General features: G+C 45.7%; 1 protein-coding gene across 2 annotated transcripts in view; it reads left to right on the top strand.

Annotated features, from left to right (window-relative positions):
• ITPK1 (inositol-tetrakisphosphate 1-kinase) overlaps window positions 1–18715 on the top strand; it is a gene marked incomplete at its 5' end in the record, with an annotated part of 145931 nt that overhangs the window by 110165 nt on the left and 17051 nt on the right. Inside the window, one exon of one of the 2 annotated variants that reach the window (XM_084270504.1) lies at window positions 513–587. The exons of the other annotated variant lie outside the window; for it this stretch is intronic. Within the exon in view, the coding sequence (XP_084126630.1) occupies window positions 554–587 (34 nt within the window). Of the gene's footprint in view, window positions 1–512; window positions 588–18715 lie in introns of those variants that run through there. 2 annotated transcript variants of the gene reach the window in all.

Raw genomic sequence — 18715 nt, forward strand, 5'->3', positions numbered from 1 at the left:
TGAATGAAGAAAATTTAAATAGCAATTTAGAGCAGTATCTAATTCTTAATGACTAGTTGTTAGTTTAACTCTTTAATAGGAGAGGTAGGGACTTTGTGTAGGATACTGTGGTCAAAATCTGACCTGCATCTACAAGCATAGTATTTATTGGCATTTCTCCAGCTTCTTCCAACCAAGTATCTCATTTTCTTTCAGGAAGCAGCTGGTTTAGCCTTACAAGATCCATTGAAACACACCCTAAATAGCCTAAAGTACCAAAGCAACCTTAGAGAAATGTGATTTATTTTTTGTTCTTCAAGGCTTATGCAATAAATACAACATAATCTGGTTGCCTGTGCTGTTAAAAGAGCCTCTACTAAAGGCTCAGCCTAAGTCTTTGTAGGCAAAACCAAAGATTTTTGACAGAAACTTTCACAGTGGTACTGAAATGCTTCACTACAGTGGCCAGACCCTTTCTTTTCCATCCCCAGTACAGTAGCTTCACTGGCAAAGGATTTGATCGAACTGAAATGCAGAACTCAAAATGTCTTGAAGCAGCTGAGAGGGGAGTACAATGGAACCCTGTGTGAATCAGGAGCACCATGCTGGTAATGAATGGCAATGGCAATGTGTTGTTTCTTCTGATAAATATGAAAGTAGTAGGTGGTAAGCTTAAAAAAATAATATTTTTACTGTCTTATACTGGACAAGGAAACTTGGTGCCACAGGAATTGTTGTGAATGCCCATTTGTGTGGGTTAGAAAAAACAATTAGATTGATGGCAGAAAAACCTACTGAGAACTGATAAACCCTTTCCTTGCCTGAAGAAGTCCCTAAATGGCTGCTGCAGTGCAGAATGATGTGGACTGTATCACTGTAAGCCTTCTCTGGCTTTAGACTCATCCCTAGACATCTGTCGCTAGCCTTTGGCTCTGCTCATACTGGGTGTCATCCTGATGCTGGAAAAAAACCCCAAAAGTAAAACAAATGAGCAAGGTGTGCTGAAGATGTTGCTGGCAAAGGCCAAGGAGAAAGGGAAGTGTGGAACCTACAAGAAAAATAGTATTCAGAGAAAGAAAACTAATACTAGGAAACAGTTTCCATAGGAGAGTGTGAACATGTATCCCATCACTACAAATATGTGTCTGAGTTTCCATCTTTGGAAACATCACAGAGCTCCACAGATCTGGAATGCAAAAGATGAGTCTCATCCTGGAGAACAAAACCACTTTCCTGATCCTGGTTAGATGAATCTTTTTGGTCCCTCAGAAAGACCACTCTTCTCTTGTGGACTAGTATAAGCCTAAAGGCATAAAGAAAACTAGAAACCCTTGAGCTGGGTCACAGGGTTTCTGCCCTGTCCCCTCTCATTCCTCCTATTGTTTGTACTGATGGGTGTTGAAGTAAAAAGCCAGCTGACATCTCTGTAGTCTTCTCTGATGAGTGTCTGGTATGAAATGCATGTGAAGTTATTTTAAAGATACTGGTGCCAGTGCCTGCAGGTTGTACCTGTTGGCCAAGGTGGGATGCTGCCTGTGAGGACCCTACCTTGTGCTGAGGAGCAACTTTTGTACCATTCCTGGGCTGTGTTCTCCTGAAGAAGCAGTCTGATATTTGGCTGACTGCAGTGTAACCCTGGATTTTTAGACTCATGCTGCAGAATATAAACGCTTTTGAAATGGGATGCAAAGGTTAATAATAAAATTAAATTAAAATCCTTGGGTATTTTGTGAGAGGAGCTGAAGTAAAATGAGTACAGGTCCATGTAGAAGTGAGCATGACCTGTAATAAATGAAAATCCTTTAAAATTTTAATGTGGTTCTTAGATACATAATTAAATGTGGACTTTGAAACGTCACCGTGATTTCCTGCTTAGTGGGATAAACAGAAAGGGGACAAGAAGGGGTGGTAAATTCATTCACACCTGACTCAGACCCCTGCAAGTGAAGACACAATGCTTGCCCAGTTGGCAATGACGTGTTTGCAGTGCTTCACTTTTTGCTGCTGCGACCTTTCATACAGCCCCTGCGTTCCATCTTGCCTGGGACAGCCACGCAGGGTGTTCACAGGGGAAGAGCTACAGAAGTGCAGCGGTAGAGCGGAGAACAGCGTGAGCCTGTTGGCGCGCTGGCGGGGCGTGCGTGTAGAGTGGCCGCTCAGGCAGGGGTAAGAAACAGGCACTGAGGGCAGGGTATTGCTTTCTGTGACAGACCAATAACCATTGCCAAAATGAACATAGTCACTGTTCCCCAGTGTACATGCAGGGGTCATCCTGCAGATTTAAAGGCAAATTGGGAGGGAATAACTGCTTGTGTCAGTACAGGCTGGGGGTGACCTGCTGGAGAGGAGCTCTGTGGAGAAGGACCTGGGGGTCCTGGTGGGTGACAGGTTGGCCATGAGCCAGCAGTGTGCCCTGGGGGCTGAGAGAGCCAATGGGATCCTGGGGGCATCAGGAGGAGTGTGGCCAGCAGGTCACAGGAGGGGATCCTCCCCCTCTGCTCTGCCCTGGTCAGGCCCCACCTGGAGTGTTGTGTCCAGTTCTGGCCTCCCTGGGATAAAACAGACAGGGATCTCCTGGAGAGAGTCCAGAGGAGGGACAGAGATGATGAAGGGCCTGGAGCATCTTCCCTATGGGAAAAGGCTGAGTGAGCTGGGGCTGTTCAGCCTGGAGAAAAGAAGACTAAGGGGGGACCTTATCAGTGTTTATTAATATCTTCAGTATTGGATGCAGGGGGAAATGGCCAGCCCCTGTTCAGTGCTCTGTGGGGACAGGACAAGGGGTGATGGCCTCAAGTTGGAGCCCAGGGAGTTCCCCACCAATCTGGGGAAGAACTTCTTGCCAGTGAGGGTGAGGGAGCCCTGGGACAGGCTGCCCAGGGGGTGTGGAGTCTCCTTCTCTGGAGAGATTCCAGCCCCGTCTGGACGCCTCCCTGTGCCATACGAGCTGGGGAGCTGCTTTGGCAGGGGGGGTGGACCCGATGATCTCTCGAGGTCCCTTCCAACCCCTGTGATCCTATGATTCAAATAAGCATCTAGTTTTTACCCTCACGGGGTAAGAAAATGAACTAAAGCACAAAGCCTAGAAGAGTTACTGCTTCAGAAGATGCTGAGATACCGCCCGTGTGCCCTGGCTTAGACAAGCCGTCTGCTTCGTTTTAGCCAGCAGAAGCCATGACAGTGCCATCTTTTCAGAAACTCTGCCTTCTGTGTCCAGGAAGCAGCCTCCCTCTGCTTTGCTTTGCAGTAGGATTTGGTCCTGGCATCACAGGAGGAACAGTCCTGCAGCGAGGTGGCTGCACTGGTTTCCTACCAATTGCTGTACTGACAGGGATAGCTGATGGTTGCAGTGTGAGTGTCACAGGTGTCCTGTCCTCCCGTGAGCTGTGCGTGGGTGCTCGCTCGCCGCCTTCTCCAGCCCCACACCAGAAGGATGGAGGTGAGCAAAGCGATCTGCCAGGTTTTGTGGTTTCCTCACTGGTCAGTCTTGGAGCTCACAGTTACCTTCTGTGAGTCTGTTGGAGTGAAAAGCCTGTGTCCTTGTGCGCCAAGCAGGGCCCGTGGAAGGAAGTTGGAGCATTTAGTTCTGCAGGGTGCATTTAGTTGGTGCAGCCGCAGAAGTCCAGTAACATTCTGAACCAAGATCATGCCCTCAGTCTGTCACTTAGAAGGAGCAGTAGGGTGTGAATCCTGTTAAACTTCATCTCCTCTCTGTTCATAACTGTCTGTTCCTACCTGGAAACCTTAGATGAGCGAAGCACACAGGATGCCTCGCTCCTCTGTGTATTGGTATGGAAATGGACTGCAAAATCAAGCAGCACAGATTTCTCATGAGTGAGGTAGGCTTACTGCTGGGTGCTCTTAACTGCCTTTCTTCTTGATTGTGGCTCCCTGGCACTTTGAAAAGCTGTGGTAGCCTAACCACCGTCAGGATTGAAGCCGTGTCCTTTGCAGCATTACCCTGTGTGTGATCACCTTTTTTTTTTCACAAGACACTTGGCATGTTCTCTGCTTCCCCTTTTAGTAAAGCACCAAATCTCCCGACAGTTTCCTGCCTTTGTACTCTGCTATACGCTGTGCAGATGATTCCTAAGGAACCTAAAGAGACTATTATTAAACACTTGACAGAGAAACTTGAAATGTTGATGTTAGATGCCTGAAGACTAGAAAATATTGGCACCTGCTGTGTGATTCTCTAGTGCTGAACACTGATTTTTTTTTCATTTTTTTTCTCCACTTTCTCAGTTCAACAGTACAATCAATTTCTCTTCCTGCAGAGACGTTGCAAGGAGTGCTCAGGGCATTTCCTCTTCTTGTTCTGCTAAAACTAAGGGTTTCCCGAGGACAAACCCCTTGTCAGGCTGAGCCCTGGTACTTTCCTGCCTGTTTTTAGGTCCTGTGTTGCCTCTAACTCCCGGTACATTTTTTGAAACAAACTATTACCCTTACTCTTGGAGGGAGAATCCCCCTCTGTAACTGGCTGCTCTCTATTTTGGCAGCAGATGAATGAGTTTCTGGAATTGCCCATGCAAGTTTCATGTGTCTAACTACAGCATCTGGCCGCTGCAGCCAGCGCGTAAATGTGACTAATAGTCAGTCTTACTGGAACAAAGCAAACTGGGGTACTGCCTGGGTTGGTGTCCCAGCAGGGCGCTACCACGTCTGTATTTGGCATGCACAGCATTCCTTCCCGAGTGCTTTCCCCTTCTTCTGAGATGAATTCAGCAGCACTGAGAAGCAACATCCTCCCCCTCCACATGGCATCTCGGAAAGAAGCTGCTGAGGTCAGGTTTTGAGAGCTGTTCCCCGTGAGGCAGAAGGTACGTTGCTCCTGCTTTTGAGGACAGTGTTGAATTTTACAGCACCCTTTCCACAGCAGCCCACTGTCTTCTCTTGTTCTTTTCTTTGGTAACATGAAGAAATCATCCAGAAAAGCTGCATGTACTCTGCTTGCCTGCTTAACGTGTGGCACTTGGGTTTGTGCTCATGACTGGCGCCGGTGCTGGCCTCGGGGAAGAGGAAGGAAAGATAACATGTTCTTTCTTGTCAGGGCAAATCCATGGTCTCAGAAGACCTGTGCTTGTGTGATCTCATCTTCTCCCAATATGAGTTCAGGTTAGGAAGAGCAGCCTCCCCACCCCAGAGAACTGATTTGTTTGTGCAGCACGTGTCCTGTGCTTGTTCCTGAAGTGCTTTGAGTGCTGATATGCAGTTCCTTGTGTTTGAGAGGCTCTACAGAACCGAGCACATTTGGGTACCTACATGGTGCTGGTGGCACAGTCAGGATTGCGTGGAATCATCCGTGGGCACAAAGGCCCAAAAAGCAATCTCTAGTAGTCGCCACAGTGAAAGAGCATAAAGTTAAACAAATGGAAGAGGGTTTGAGCTTCCAGACACATGAGGAAATCTTACATAAAGCTGGAGCAGTGTGTCTGTGTTGTGTATCTTTGCAAATCCCAATGTTATTTAGGATCACATTCTGCATTCTTGGAATAAACTGAAATGCTCGTACCCTGTGTACTGGTCATAGTTTTATAAACTTTTCCACTACATTTTTAACTTCAGGTTTTGTTTCCTTTCTTTATATTTAAGTGCCTCAAGAAATGTCATTTGCATTGCAAGGACAGACCCAGGAACCAGCAAGTTCTTGGTTCAGATGGAGTCAAGAACAAAAGATGAGGATTTCCACCACTGTCTGGAGACTGTCTCTTGAGGAGTCCCTCTAGGGATTTGTCTCTTTTTTTCACAGTCTGTAAAATGGAGTGGTGACAATCACTGCCTTTGTAAAAAGGGAAAGATCTACAAATGAGGAGTCTTATATGAGATCTTGGGAGGACTGAAGGTATATCCTGAGCCAGAGCCTGCTGCTGAAACCCATCGCTGCTTTGGTTAGTTCACTGAGGGTCTGCTTCAGCTTCCCTGGCAGCAAAATGAAACCCCCATTGGATAGTCTGGGGGTGCTGGGAGGATCTTTGATGCATGTGAAACTTTCTGTATTTGAAAAAATTTGTATAAAGGAAAAGTCCCTCAGTGCTAGAAGCCTGGATTTCCTACGAGCGTTTTTTCATCTGCATTTTAACTAGTTGAAAAGTTTAATCTTAGTATTTAGTCTGTGGGGTTTTTTATCATTGCAAATACAAGCTAATTCTTTTCATGTACTAGGAAGCAGATTAATAAAGTTTTGACTGAAAGACATGACCGCATGTCTCAGAAATCTACTAATTGCCCTTGAGGTATTTAACTTTCCCAGAGCTACGGATATGTTCCTTGGTTTGGAAATGCTCTGTATTTGAATGTCTTCTGTTGCCCTGACTTTGTTACAGCATTTTCAGCCTGTCAAAAAGAAAATGAGTACCCAGATTCCTGAAGCCTGGAAAAAGGTCATTAAATAGATCAGATGAAAAGGAAATAGCATGTCTACTAAATCAAAGATGTTTTATACAAACCATGATGGGTCATGCTGAGAGCTGTCTGGCTTGTTGAGCTTAGCAATGTTTCTCCCCTTGAAAATTAGCCAAGAATTTAGCTCTTTCCATAACTTTCTAATCCACCTACACAGCGGAGTTCAGATCCTACTACTGGTATGGTATGAGCCCAGCATTCTTCTGACTGGGCAGTCTTTAATGCTTCTTTGATCACAACATAATTAAGAAGAGGGGTTAGCCTGTGTTTTTATTTATCCTGTTAGTACCTTCTAGATTCTTTTGTGCAGGACATGTATGCAGAGCACAGGATTCTGACATACCTTTGCAGCATTGTCACCAACCAAAAAGCAGGTTGGAAAATAGTAGGAGCAAATGAAACTCTTTGCAGCTATTTACCTTTACTGTGAACAGCAAATTACACTGTTGTTTTCTGAAGGGATGTGTCTGTGTGGCATCTCCCAGAGGGTCCAGCTCTGGATGGTCACTGTCACACATCCTGTCACCGACTGTTGTGATGGGGAAACCCTTGTTATTTTATTACGAACTCCCAGGGCTCCCAGGCCTCTTTGTGTTGAGTAGCTAAGGGGTGGATATGTTACAATCTGGCTTCTAGGAGTCTGCATCCCCTGTGTTTCTTGGCATAGGTGCAGTACATCTGGGGAATTGTGGACAGATGACCAGGAGTTTGAAGGGCTTCAGACACAGCTCCCTGCACCCACTCTGCACCCGTTGTGTTAACGATCCAGCCTACAGATACACTGTAACTCAGTTTTCTTCAATTCCCTCATCATATTTGAGGTTTCTTTCCCTGCAAGTATTACTAGGCTTTTTCATGTACATTTCATTACGAAGACAGTAAATTTAAGACATTTGTTTACACTTTCAATTCGTTAGATTGACTAATGAGGAGAGATGTAAAAAGGTTCCAGCCACCCAGGGGAAGGGAAAAAGTGATTGCATAAACTTGAGCTTTGGCAAAGGGGGCCTGAGGAAGGGCCTGGTTTTACAAATGTCACAGAAGGAGTTTATCCTTGAGAAGGCTTTTGGCAAGACGGGAGTGTAGGTGGGCAGGTCAGGGATGCTGATGGGGCTGAGTCATCAGTTAGAAGAGTAGGTGGGACTCTGGGGTGAACAAAAAGGCCAGGCCACAATGTTTGAGAAGACCTGGGATGTAAAGGATGAGGGCCTGGATGGTGAATGTTTGCTGTGTTCATAAAATGGAAGGGGTAACAAAGACATAAGTGAAGAAGTGGCTCTCATACAGAGAAAGCATAGCAATTTTTAGAATGTTGTAACTTTTAGGGAAAGCACCTCTCACGCACCTTAAATCATAACTGATTGGGTTTTAGGCATCACAGAGACAGCTTTTATATCAAGTCTGAAATTAATAAATCAATGAAAAGCAGAGGGAAGTATAACTCAGTGTGTTTGGTCCCTATGTCAGCTGATGGGAACTATGTGCGGAGGCCAGCACAACTCCTCCAGCCAAGGCAGTACAGAGAGATACACAAAAAATTCCACTCACTCTGTGAGTCCTTATTAGTCAGGCAAGAGCAGGAGGTGTAATCCAGGGTTTATATGTTGTTACAAGCAAAAGATTGAATAAGCAGCAAGTCTGTGCTGAGGAGCCCGAGAGGAAACCAGATACGCACCTACAGTCAGGCACACCAGGATAATGTTTGCACTCCCTTTTAAAGAAGTAAAATTATATTAGTAAATTTATTTGGGAGCTAGTCTGTGCCAAAGTGGAGAATATTATTCAGGAGACTATTTGTACTGGCCAGTGTTGCTAGATATAAACTGAGGAAATCAGCTGCAAGCTCTCTGTCCTTCCTGGGCTTTCTTTCAGGGCATTTCTGCACATGGACATATCCTCCACCCTTGCTGTCATGCTGCTTAGACAGGAGATGGTAGCAGGTGCAGTAATCAGAACTCAATGTCATAACTGAAGCCAGAAAATTATATATATATATTTCATTGTGTATTTGGACAATACAGGGCAGCATTGTTCCCTGCAAGACAGGAACGCACAGTTGAGGAAAGCAGAAAGATCACTTTGCAGCAGCACTTCTTGCAAAGGGTGGTGCAGGCTGGCAGCAAGGGAATTGCATCTGACACTATCTAGTTAACAGTTGTGTGTGTGGTCACTAGACTCACAGACTGGTTTGGGTTGGAAGGGACATCAAAGCTCATCTAGTTCCATACCCTCTGCTAGACCAGGTTGCCCAAAGCCCCATTCAACCTGGCCTTGAACCCTGCCAGGGAGGGGGCAGCCACAGGTTCTCTGGGTAACCTGTGCCAGTGTCTCACCACCTTCATAGTGAAGAACTCTTTCCTAATATCTAATCTAAATTTACCCTTGTTTTTTTAGCTTGAAGCCACTACCCCTTGTTATCACTCCATGCCCTTGTAAACAGTCCCTCTCCAGCTTTCCTATAGGTTCCTTTAGACACTTGAAGGCTGCGATAAGGTCTCCCTGGAGTCTTCTGTTCTACAGGCTGGACAAACCCAAATCTCTCATTTCAGTTTGTCTCCATAGGAGAGGTGCTGCAGCCCTTTGGTTATCTTTGTGGCCTCCTCTGGACTCGGTCCATGCAAGTCCCTTCTCAGGTACTGGAGAGCTGGATGCAGTACTCCAGGTGGGGTCTCACAAGAGCAGAGTATAGGGAGAGAATCACCTCCCTCGACCTGCTGGTCACACTGGTTTTGATGCAACCCAGGATATGATTGGCTTTCTGGGCTGCAAGCACAAGTTGCTGTCTCCTAAAGGCTGCTCTCAATCCATTCTCCACCTAGCCATTAGCTGTACTTGGGATTCTGACAACCCATGTGCAGGACCTTGCAGTTGGCTTTGCTGGACTTCATGAAGTTCACACAGGCCCACCTCTCAGGCCTGTTAATGTCCTTCTGAACAGCATCCCTTCCCTCCAGCATGTCAACCACACCACAGAGCTTGATGTCATCAGGAAACTTGCTCAATCCCACTGTCCATATTGCCACAAAAATGTTAGAAGTGAAGTAGCAGGAGTTTGCATTTCTCTGCAGTTGGTGGGCAGAGATAGGCATGTCCAGAGATGATGAATGGACTACTGACTGTGTAAGGTAGATCACCATCCAAATGTGCCCGTTTCCATTGATTGCATTGGTACACAAACAGCTCATGTAGTCAAGTTGGCTGGAGTTAGGTGAGATGAATTCTCCCTTCCATCATGGTTATGCATTGGTACACAGCTTGTGGCAGCTCACAGCCACACTTAGAAGGCTGCTGTCCCAGAGTGCCTGGCTCCTGGTGCTGTCGTGTGTGCTGGCACGCAGGTCAGGGACTCTCTCTGGTGGTGTCCTTCCTTCCCCTGCCTTTCTACTGTTGTCTCTGACCTACCCAAGTGTGGAGGAGATCAAATGCTGGACCTGTTGCTTTGAAGCATTGAGGTTTACAGGGAATAAGGGGCTTCTGGCTGCTGCAGGCTGCTTGGCATGCCCAGCATCAAACCAGGGACCCAGGCATCGACTGGACCACGGATGGTGCCAAAGATCCACCCTCACAGCAGGAGAAAACAGAAATAGAAACTGCTTAGTTCTGGATATTGTTAGAGGGCTGCTGTCTTAGCAGATGAGATCCATAGAAATACCAAGATTGGAAACATGCCTCACCCAGTCCCACAGCCACTGCCTTTTCTTCACACTGCCAGCCAGAATCCTGGTGCACAGGATTTCCTCCCTGCAGCACGTCAGCAGTGTGGAAATAGCATCAGCTCCCTAAAACGTCACAGCTTTGGGGTAGCTGGTAAGGACTGGTGGCTCCTTGGCTCCCAATAGCTCCTCAGGTGTTGCAGAGTGTTTTGATCTGGTGTGGGAATGCTGTTCCCTGCAATATCTACAAGCACAGTGTTGTCTGAAGACTTTGTAAAGGAAGAAATCAATCCAATGTAAACACGGTGGTGTGTGTGCATTCCTGTGCTGTAGTTGTGCTAACATAATTATAACAGAAACACATACACTAATAGAGCTTTCCCACATTGATACTGCTGCCTTGCTCTCTGGTGTTTAAAATACACGTAACTTGTTTGTCTCGGATGTTGTTTCTTCTTGCTGGTTTCGGAGTGGGTCCTCCCCACCCCTCTGTGGAAAAATCATCAGATCCCACCAGTCCCTGGAGCAGGCAGCAGCCGTGGTTAGTGTGCCATCCTCCAGTGAAGCCCTTGCAAAGAAGGGCAAAGCAGAATCCTTCAAGGCCAGAACCAGCGTTTCACAGTTGTGTTTCTCCAAAGTGTTTCAGGATTGTCTACAGGTCTTCTTGGAAGTTCTTCATTTGAAATTACAGCATGTTTCTTAGTAAAAAAGACCTGCTGCAGGAGTCTTGCTGTGAAGGCTGGATCTGGGCACTGGCTGATACTGTCCAGCCCTCCCAGCGTTTCCCTGAGGTGCCTCTCTACCTCAGAGGGAGTTTGTCACTGTTTCACACTCCTTGTGGGCGTCTGCTTTGCCTCTGACCCAGCATGTATAGATTGGAAATGGTATTTACTGAAAGTGTGGGACATGCATTGTGTAGTCTCTCCCAGGATTTAGCTTCCAAAAGCTCATTAAACTGATCTGGTTAAGGGCCATCAACCCTCTTAGATTAGAGCTATAAAGAGCTTCAGTGGACTCTACTCTTCTGGGTACTCTAATGAGTAATGAACTCTGTCACAGACAAGAAAAAGCTGCCTGTGTCATGTCTGTCATCGTGCCCCCTGCCATAAATATACTCACTGGTGTTTTTCTTTTTTATTAGACAGTGTACTCTGTGTAACACCCAGGGAGACTGATTCTTCAACCGAGAGGAAGTAACTCAAGTCTGTAGAGTTACATGCGAATAAAATCAGTAAGGAGTTCAGCATTGGGCCTTTGAGGCTCACCTTAGATCCCTGGGTAGGATTAGCATCCCTCTGCATGGAGGTGCTCTGCTGTGAATTTCTCATGAGGAACCTTGGTGCGACTTTGTCTGTTCAAGCACATGAGCACCCTGGTGCTCACAACTTTCCTTCAAGCTCTAACACATGGCATATAACGATATATTTGCACCAAATCCACCTCCCTGGATAGTATCAAGCTTTGTGTGTCTATACAGGGAAGTACAGACCACTGTGGGTTGCTCTCACCCACCACCTAGATCAAGGGGATGCAAACCAGCATCCCACCGGGTCCTGTCCTGGAGGTGTGTAGTTTGCAGATAGCAATTTATCTTGGGAATTGTTTTATGATGGTCTAAGTAGTTTCTTTCTCAGTGTTTGAGAGAAGAAATACAAAATAAGCTATGTTTGGAGCATTAGATACCTTTGTATTTCAGAAGAAGGAGTCGTATTTGGATGCTGGCTCTGAGAACTGTCATTCATTTACCATTCTGTGTACTACAGTAGTCTGTGTACTAAAATCAGAGACTTATGTTGCTTCAGAATGGCAGTTCTAGCTATCATTTCTGTATCCAACATCTATGGGTAAGCATATGGAACAGCAGATACAAACTGCTGTTTAGAGACAGTGGAGTTGGCATTGATCGGGGTTCAGGTATTCACACTGAACCTGACATTTGCATTTTAATACAGGACAGGCATGCAGGGCAGATTTTGCATTGTCTCTTTTCTGGAAATGCCTTTGAGGTTTCACAGGTATCAATACTTTCAGTGCCAGGGTTTTGAAAAATGCAAATAAAGCCTCCTTGAAGCTTGCCAAACAATCCCTTTCATTTCTTTCCTTGATGAGGAAAATTACTTTCATTCTTCCTGTAACGTTGGAAACACTTTAGCCTGTAAAATGATTCCCCAAGCTTTGGTACAGCTTCAGTGCTCTAAGGAAAAATGAGACCATTTCAAGCAAAGCTGTTACAACAGGTTTTCTCCACCATTCCTCATCACATATCGGGAAGTTTTGCCCAAGAGTTGTGTTTACACAGAGTCTGAGAAGCACCTGAAGGTTTATTTCCATCTCCTGGAAAGTTGGTCTGTTTTGCCTCCTTTTTCTGTGGTCGGGTGTACCAGAGTGCCTCCTGAAGAGCCTCTGCACATGATGCTGCTGAGAAACATGAAAAGCAGTGGAGGAGGGTGAGCTGAAGCTGATGGATAGGCCAGTCTCTTGGGTGATCCTGTCAAACAGCAAGAAACACCCTTTAGGTTTTGTGTTAGGTGTATAAACACAGCCAAATGCTGCTCTTTTCAGACACCCAAACTCACCTGTTCTAATAACTGGAGTTGTGCTTCTTAGTTTAAATTCAACTGCAAAGCTTCCTATGCCTTGTATTTGCAAGGTGGTGTGTAACTGCTCTTACCTGTTTAAAAATGAGGCTATTTGCTGATGAACTCACATCTCCAAGCCTTTTTAGCCTGTCTCCTGAATGAGATCATCTTTCACCACCTCACTTGTTGCATGGCTGGGCTGTGTGAAGGAACGTGTTCCACCACAGGTCTGTTCTCACTGCAGCTGTGCTCCTCCTCTGCCCGGTACCCGTGAGCCTCCGTCACCACACGTAAGCGGTTTGCAAAACCTGCCTCTCTGAACCAGAGCACCAAACAGATGAGGTGAATTCCTTTCCTGGGAATCAGTAAGGAGCATCCTGCTTGGATGAAAGTCTAAATCTGAAAGATAAGGGAGGTACAGGCCCTAGCTTTGCAGAATGGTTGTTTCTGAAGAAGAGTGCAGCCAGGGGGGACGAACTCCCATCAGGCTGGCTTTACTTTGACTTTCATCTCTATGTCTTCTATATCACTTACCATTTCTCTCCAATCTAAGCTGAATTCATGATGTTCAGAAAACATAATTAGCACCCTTGGCGAGTTCTTGAGAATTTTGTGAATAGTTTTTTATTTATATTCAGTTGTGAGATTTCCTCACTCTCCCAGATGCTTCAAAAATCACTACTTTATTAGAATTGAAGACTGTTGCTCTGCAGATGTTCCATTTAACATAGATATTTGCTGCATACAATTCCTTGTATGTCAAGCTAGGGTGAGGTTAAAATTGTACCCTCAAAGCCGAGTCTGCTCTGCCCTCTTGTGTCTTTGGAATGTGCTGCCAAGTGGTCCCTAAATACAGCTGCTTCATTATGACAGCTGGATTTTTTTTCCCCCCACAGGCTTAAAAATAAGATGCAGACACGTGGGTATTCAGGTATGGGTTGATTTGTCAGTGATCAGCATGCATTTGTGCTAAATCTGCTCTGCTGACATTCCTCATGCACACACTGAAGGGAGAACAACTGGAGAGTATTTTTAAATACAGCTGATGAGTGTTAGAATAAACCTGACTGAAGGCTCTGTAAAGCTGTGTCTTTCATCAGGAAAGTTGGGGGGGTTACGAAGCTTCAACTGAAAAATTACCTACTAGAGGAAGGAGTGAGGAAGGGGCTTTTCAATAGTGACTGGGCTGCTCTGAAGTTGGGGCTTGGCTTAGCTTGGCTGACTCCCTGATGTACCAACTTCTGACCTTAATAGAAGTGACAGTCCAAAGGTAAGCTAAGTTTACAGGGATTAAAGGGATTGTGAAGGGCGAACAAAACCCAGTCATGTAGTGATTGAAATTAAGGTACCTTCACAGTAAGGTTCAGCTGCATGCTAAAAAAAGAGAACCTGACAGCTTCTCTGTGAGGCTGGTTGGGTTTTTTTGGTTTGAAAATAAACTTAGGAGGCAGGGAGGTGCTGGGTGTTCAGATTTCCTCCACTAATTGTATTCAGAGAGGAAGACATTGCCCTGGCTGTGCTCTCTCCCCAGGAGCAGCGTGCAGCAGTGCAAGCTGGTGGAAGCAGTTTACTGCTTATTTATAAAAATGTATTTATTTTTAAAGGGGCTTAAGCGTTTTCAGATCACAGAACCAAGTATTCTATTAAAAAGTGGGTTTTCTCAACCAAGTAGGAAGTTTAGAGTTTGATATGGTCTGCTGGGAATCTTTCAGATAACTTAAGGCTTAACATTTGGTCCGTGAGCACAGGGTGATGACTGACCTGAGCCAGTCCTGATTGTGACCTGGATATTTTTCTCTTTAGTGGATGTTTACAGAAGAGACCAGCACTTTTCAGGAGCAGCTTTGTTGTTTCTTTGCATAGAGCATGGAGGTTGTGTACCCTGTTTCTTTAGAAGTAATCCTGGCAGCCTTTCCAGCCCCAGAGAGGAGCTCCACCACGAGCTGTGCTCCATTTATCATTGCTAAGTAGAGTTATTGCATCACATACTCATGCACTTTGGGCCAAGTCAGTTGCACCCCTAGGGGTCCAGGCCTCCTCTTGTGCTCCTATGACAGGCTGTCCTTGCTTCACCTGTTCCAGCAATTCACTGCACCAGCTTCATTCAGCTTTCCATTCTCCTCAGCGTACTCCCTGTTTGTTGCCCCTGTTGCCTTCTGTGTATAAACAGTGAAGAAGAAGCTGCTAATGAGACAGTACTGAGCCTGGTCAGAAGACAGGAAAATCTTCATAAATACACCTTTTGGTTTATGTTTTGCCAGTAACAGGCTGAGGATTTGAGTTGCTGATGCTCAGGCTAAAGCTTCAAACAGATAGTTTTTTCAGCTCTTGTAACAACCCCAGTAGCATCAAAGGGGTTTCCTGAAGCTCTCTGCAAACCAGTTCCAAAAAGCCCCTTCCTCACCAAGGGCAGGCAAAGCCTTCTCCCCACTTTGCAAATGGGTATGTGTTTGGTGATCTGGTCATGGTCTCGTGCCAAGAGGTTGGGGTGCTGGGAATAAATCCTTATTCTTCAGCCTGAGTTGTCCTCACAGCAAATCTCTGACCCTGAACTCTGCTTTTAAAATGCTTTACTGAAGACAAAGAAATGCAGCTGCAGAGCGTTGGGTCTGTGATGTATTATTTGTCGTCTTACCACTCCAAAATCATGAGGACCAAAGAAACATGAATAGGAAACTATGTTGTGGTTCTTCTGTTCTTATGATGGGGTTTTTTTCCACTGTGCTCCAGAGCTGCCCTCTGTGTCAGTACCTCTCACAGCGCAAGGACCACCTGCCCTCCCCGAAAACCACCCAGGGATGTGCTGTCTCACACAGCCCTGTCACAGTGGTCTCCATTTGCTATCACATAAGATTTGATTCAGCTGGGAACAGCCATGTATCACCCTTATTTTTCCTCTATCAGTGTTGCCTGCCTGCTGTGTGGGAGTGTGTGGTCAGTACTGGGTTTCTTGTGCCTCCTCCCTCTGGAGGGTTTTGGTGTCCTGTGACTGTTTGGCAGGCTGCCTGCAGGCACCAGTGGTGTGTGAGCCCTGGGTAGAGGAGCACTGCTCAACATCTCTTACTCACACAAGTCCCAAGCATAACAATTTCTGCCAGTTCTCACTGCCAGAAAACTTTTTTCCCCAGCCAGTACTTAGTCTGCATCTTTCCACCTTCACATCCCATCGCTCCCCTCACTACTGTTGGGCTTCACCTGGAATAACCCAGGTTTGGGTACTCTTCCACCTCTCTCTTGTTGGTTAGCTGTTACTTGTCTTCTAAAGGGGCATTCACCAGTCATGCTTTCCACCTGGGAGCAGCAAAGCTCACCCCAGAGGTGCCAGAGCTGGCTGCCCCAGTGCCTTTCAGAGGGAGGCGATTGCTGCCTGTTAGTGCCAGCTTCCCTGCTGCCTTCAGAGGTGTCCACCCCGTGTCCCCTGCGCTTGCAGTCAGTGTTACCACAGCCAGGATCTCCATTCAAAAGTGATGGAGAGATAAAAGTGTAGGTAGCAGAGGAAGAACAGAAGTGATGGTTGACAAAAGACTGGTGTAGAGAAGAAATGGGGATGGGGATGAGAAAAAGATGCAGAAAGTAAAAAAAGGTAAGAGAGGGACCTCCCTGTGAGATCAAATAATCGTGAAGAAAAGGGAGAATAATGTAAGGAAAATATAGACAGCAGACAGCATAAAGTTTGTGCCAAGGCATACAATAAAAATGAGGACAAAGACAAGGGAGGAACACAGTGACAGCATTTTGACTTTTAAATTTAATTATGATGTGTTGTTTCTAACAACAAAAATGTTAACAGATGCTTTTGGTATTTGTCTGAAGTGAGAGCTGAACCCTCCTGTGATCCGGAGAGTCTTTCCTTGTCGGCAGTTCTGGACCTGACATGGTCCACCTGGAGTCCTGGCCATATTTCAAAGGCAGGTCTCTCAGAGACTACCAAGCACTTGGAAAAACAAAGAAATACCACTTTCTAAGTGTGCCCTATAAAAATGTACAGCCTCTTATATCACAGCAGTCCTTTGACTTATGATGAGATTTTTCCTGCTGATATCTTTGGTTCAGTAAAGGCTGCATGAAGATAAGGTCAGTGATCACCATTATCTGTTTATCATGTGACTCAGTGTCTGTACCCAAAGGGAGGCAGGAAGTACCTGAGTTTTAGTTTCAGATCCAGAGTGGAAAGCGTAGAAATTGCATTTGTAATAACCTCTTGGGAACTAGGGGCATTTGTACATAGCCAAGGATGGAAGATGAGGTAGAGTCTTTTCCAGACTTGCTCCTTTAGAAGTCTCTTGCAGTCAGCAGCATCCTAAGGCACAGCTCTGAGTTGAGTGCTGATGGTAGAAAAGCAACAGTCTCAGCTCCTTGTGTGGGTCCTGGGTTGTATCAGCTCAGTGTCCTGAGACACGTACAGAGGCAGTTCTGCTTCTGGTGCATGGCTAATGCAGCTCTACGGGAGGCATGGCAGAGCTGTGGCCTCATGCTTTAATAGTTCTCAGACTGCTTTTATGGAAGGGCTTCATCCTCACTAGGTCTCTCTGAAGCAGACGAGAAAATCGCTTGGGTTTAGATTGGAGAGTTAGGGCTGTGGTGTCAGTATGAAGGGTCAGCAGTAGAGCCACACTCATTTCACCCATTCCCACCTCTGACTGTTATGTCTATCTCTCTGTATTTATTGTTGTCCTTTTTGGCAGTGGTTTCCGGTGGTGACTGGTCACTACTGGTTTGCAAAGAAGCCATCACAGTGACCAAGGGTCTAGTGCCTGACCACAACTCAGCAAGAGCCTGTTAAAGCAGCTTACCTGGGCAGGAGGAGAGGGTGTACCCCTTTTCCAATGTACCACTGTTTGGTCTTTGTGGATTGTATGGCATATGCCATGCTGGTTCTAACACAGTACTGCATTTGACCCTCACCCATTGAATTAGGACTTCAGTGCAGAGAAGGGGTGCTGAAACTGCTGACACTGTGCTAGCAGGAACCTGGTGATGAAGGAAGGTTTCAGCTGGTGCTTGTCACCCAGGGAGGAGGAGAGGATCATCACAGGCAGCTGGAGGACCTTTTATTTTTTTAAACCTACAGGTACCTTCAGAATTGCAGTGTTGAACTCAGAGCAGCATTCTAGCTGTAGTACATACTGAAATCTTGTATTGAGCAAAGATTTGTTTGTCCTTGGGTCTGGCTGTGAATTAATGATCTGTTTTAGAGGCTTCAGTGGGCTAGAATTGCTGTCTTGGTGGAGAAAATGACAGTGTTGTGCAAAGCCAGCAGGAGCACTTTGAGATGCTAAGAGTCTCCTTTTCTAATTTTTGTTGACCCAGGTGGTCTTTTCTAAGTACAAAGTCAAAGAAATGACTGTTTGCCCCTTCCTTCATCTCCCCATGCCAGTGCCATGAAACCGGCAGGAATGCTGAATTCTCCCTGTCCCCCATCCCAGTTTGCACGGGAGAGAAACAGAGGGAAGTGAGATGGGACCATACGCCCCTCTGCATCTGCACTCTGAAAGCAAAGTTATTTGTGAGCCTTAAAGCATATGGGTGGGAGAGCTGCCAAGCCAAAGTTGTTCCCAAGTATCTGTAAACTAAATCTGATTCCTTAAATTCATCCAACTGAGGAACTTTTGCTCTGGCAAAGGCTTGTAAATATTGCAGTACCTGTCACTTTTGGATGCCACTTTCTGTTTTCATAGCAGTGGACTGAAAGCTTTGAAGTCTGGGACGTTTTGTTTAGCTTTGTAGAGGTTGACCTCAAAGCATCAATCTTTCTGGTTCTTTTAGGATGTATGAAAATAGTCTTTCCACAGAAAACTTCTTATAGCAGCAGTATTGCTAATGGCCAGTGCACTCAGATCTTCTGGGAGCATCGAAGCACATACTGAGATCTCTAGAACAAAACATAGAGACTTTTGCTTCTCTCTTATTTTCAGTGTTTCAGTTTTCTGTGTGAGGGAACTTGCATAAACATACACTTGGTGAAATGAAAAGCGCTGATCTGAACAATGCTTATTAAGTGGTTTCTAGATGTAAGGCTGTCATTGTGTGGTGTAGTTCCATGCTGATGTGAAACAGTACAGTTAGTTTTGCTGGGTTTTAGTTTACGTGTACTTTTCAGTTTCT

This window comes from Gallinula chloropus (genome assembly GCF_964237585.1).
Source record: "Gallinula chloropus genome assembly, chromosome: 14".
NCBI classification, from domain to species: Eukaryota; Metazoa; Chordata; class Aves; order Gruiformes; family Rallidae; genus Gallinula; species Gallinula chloropus.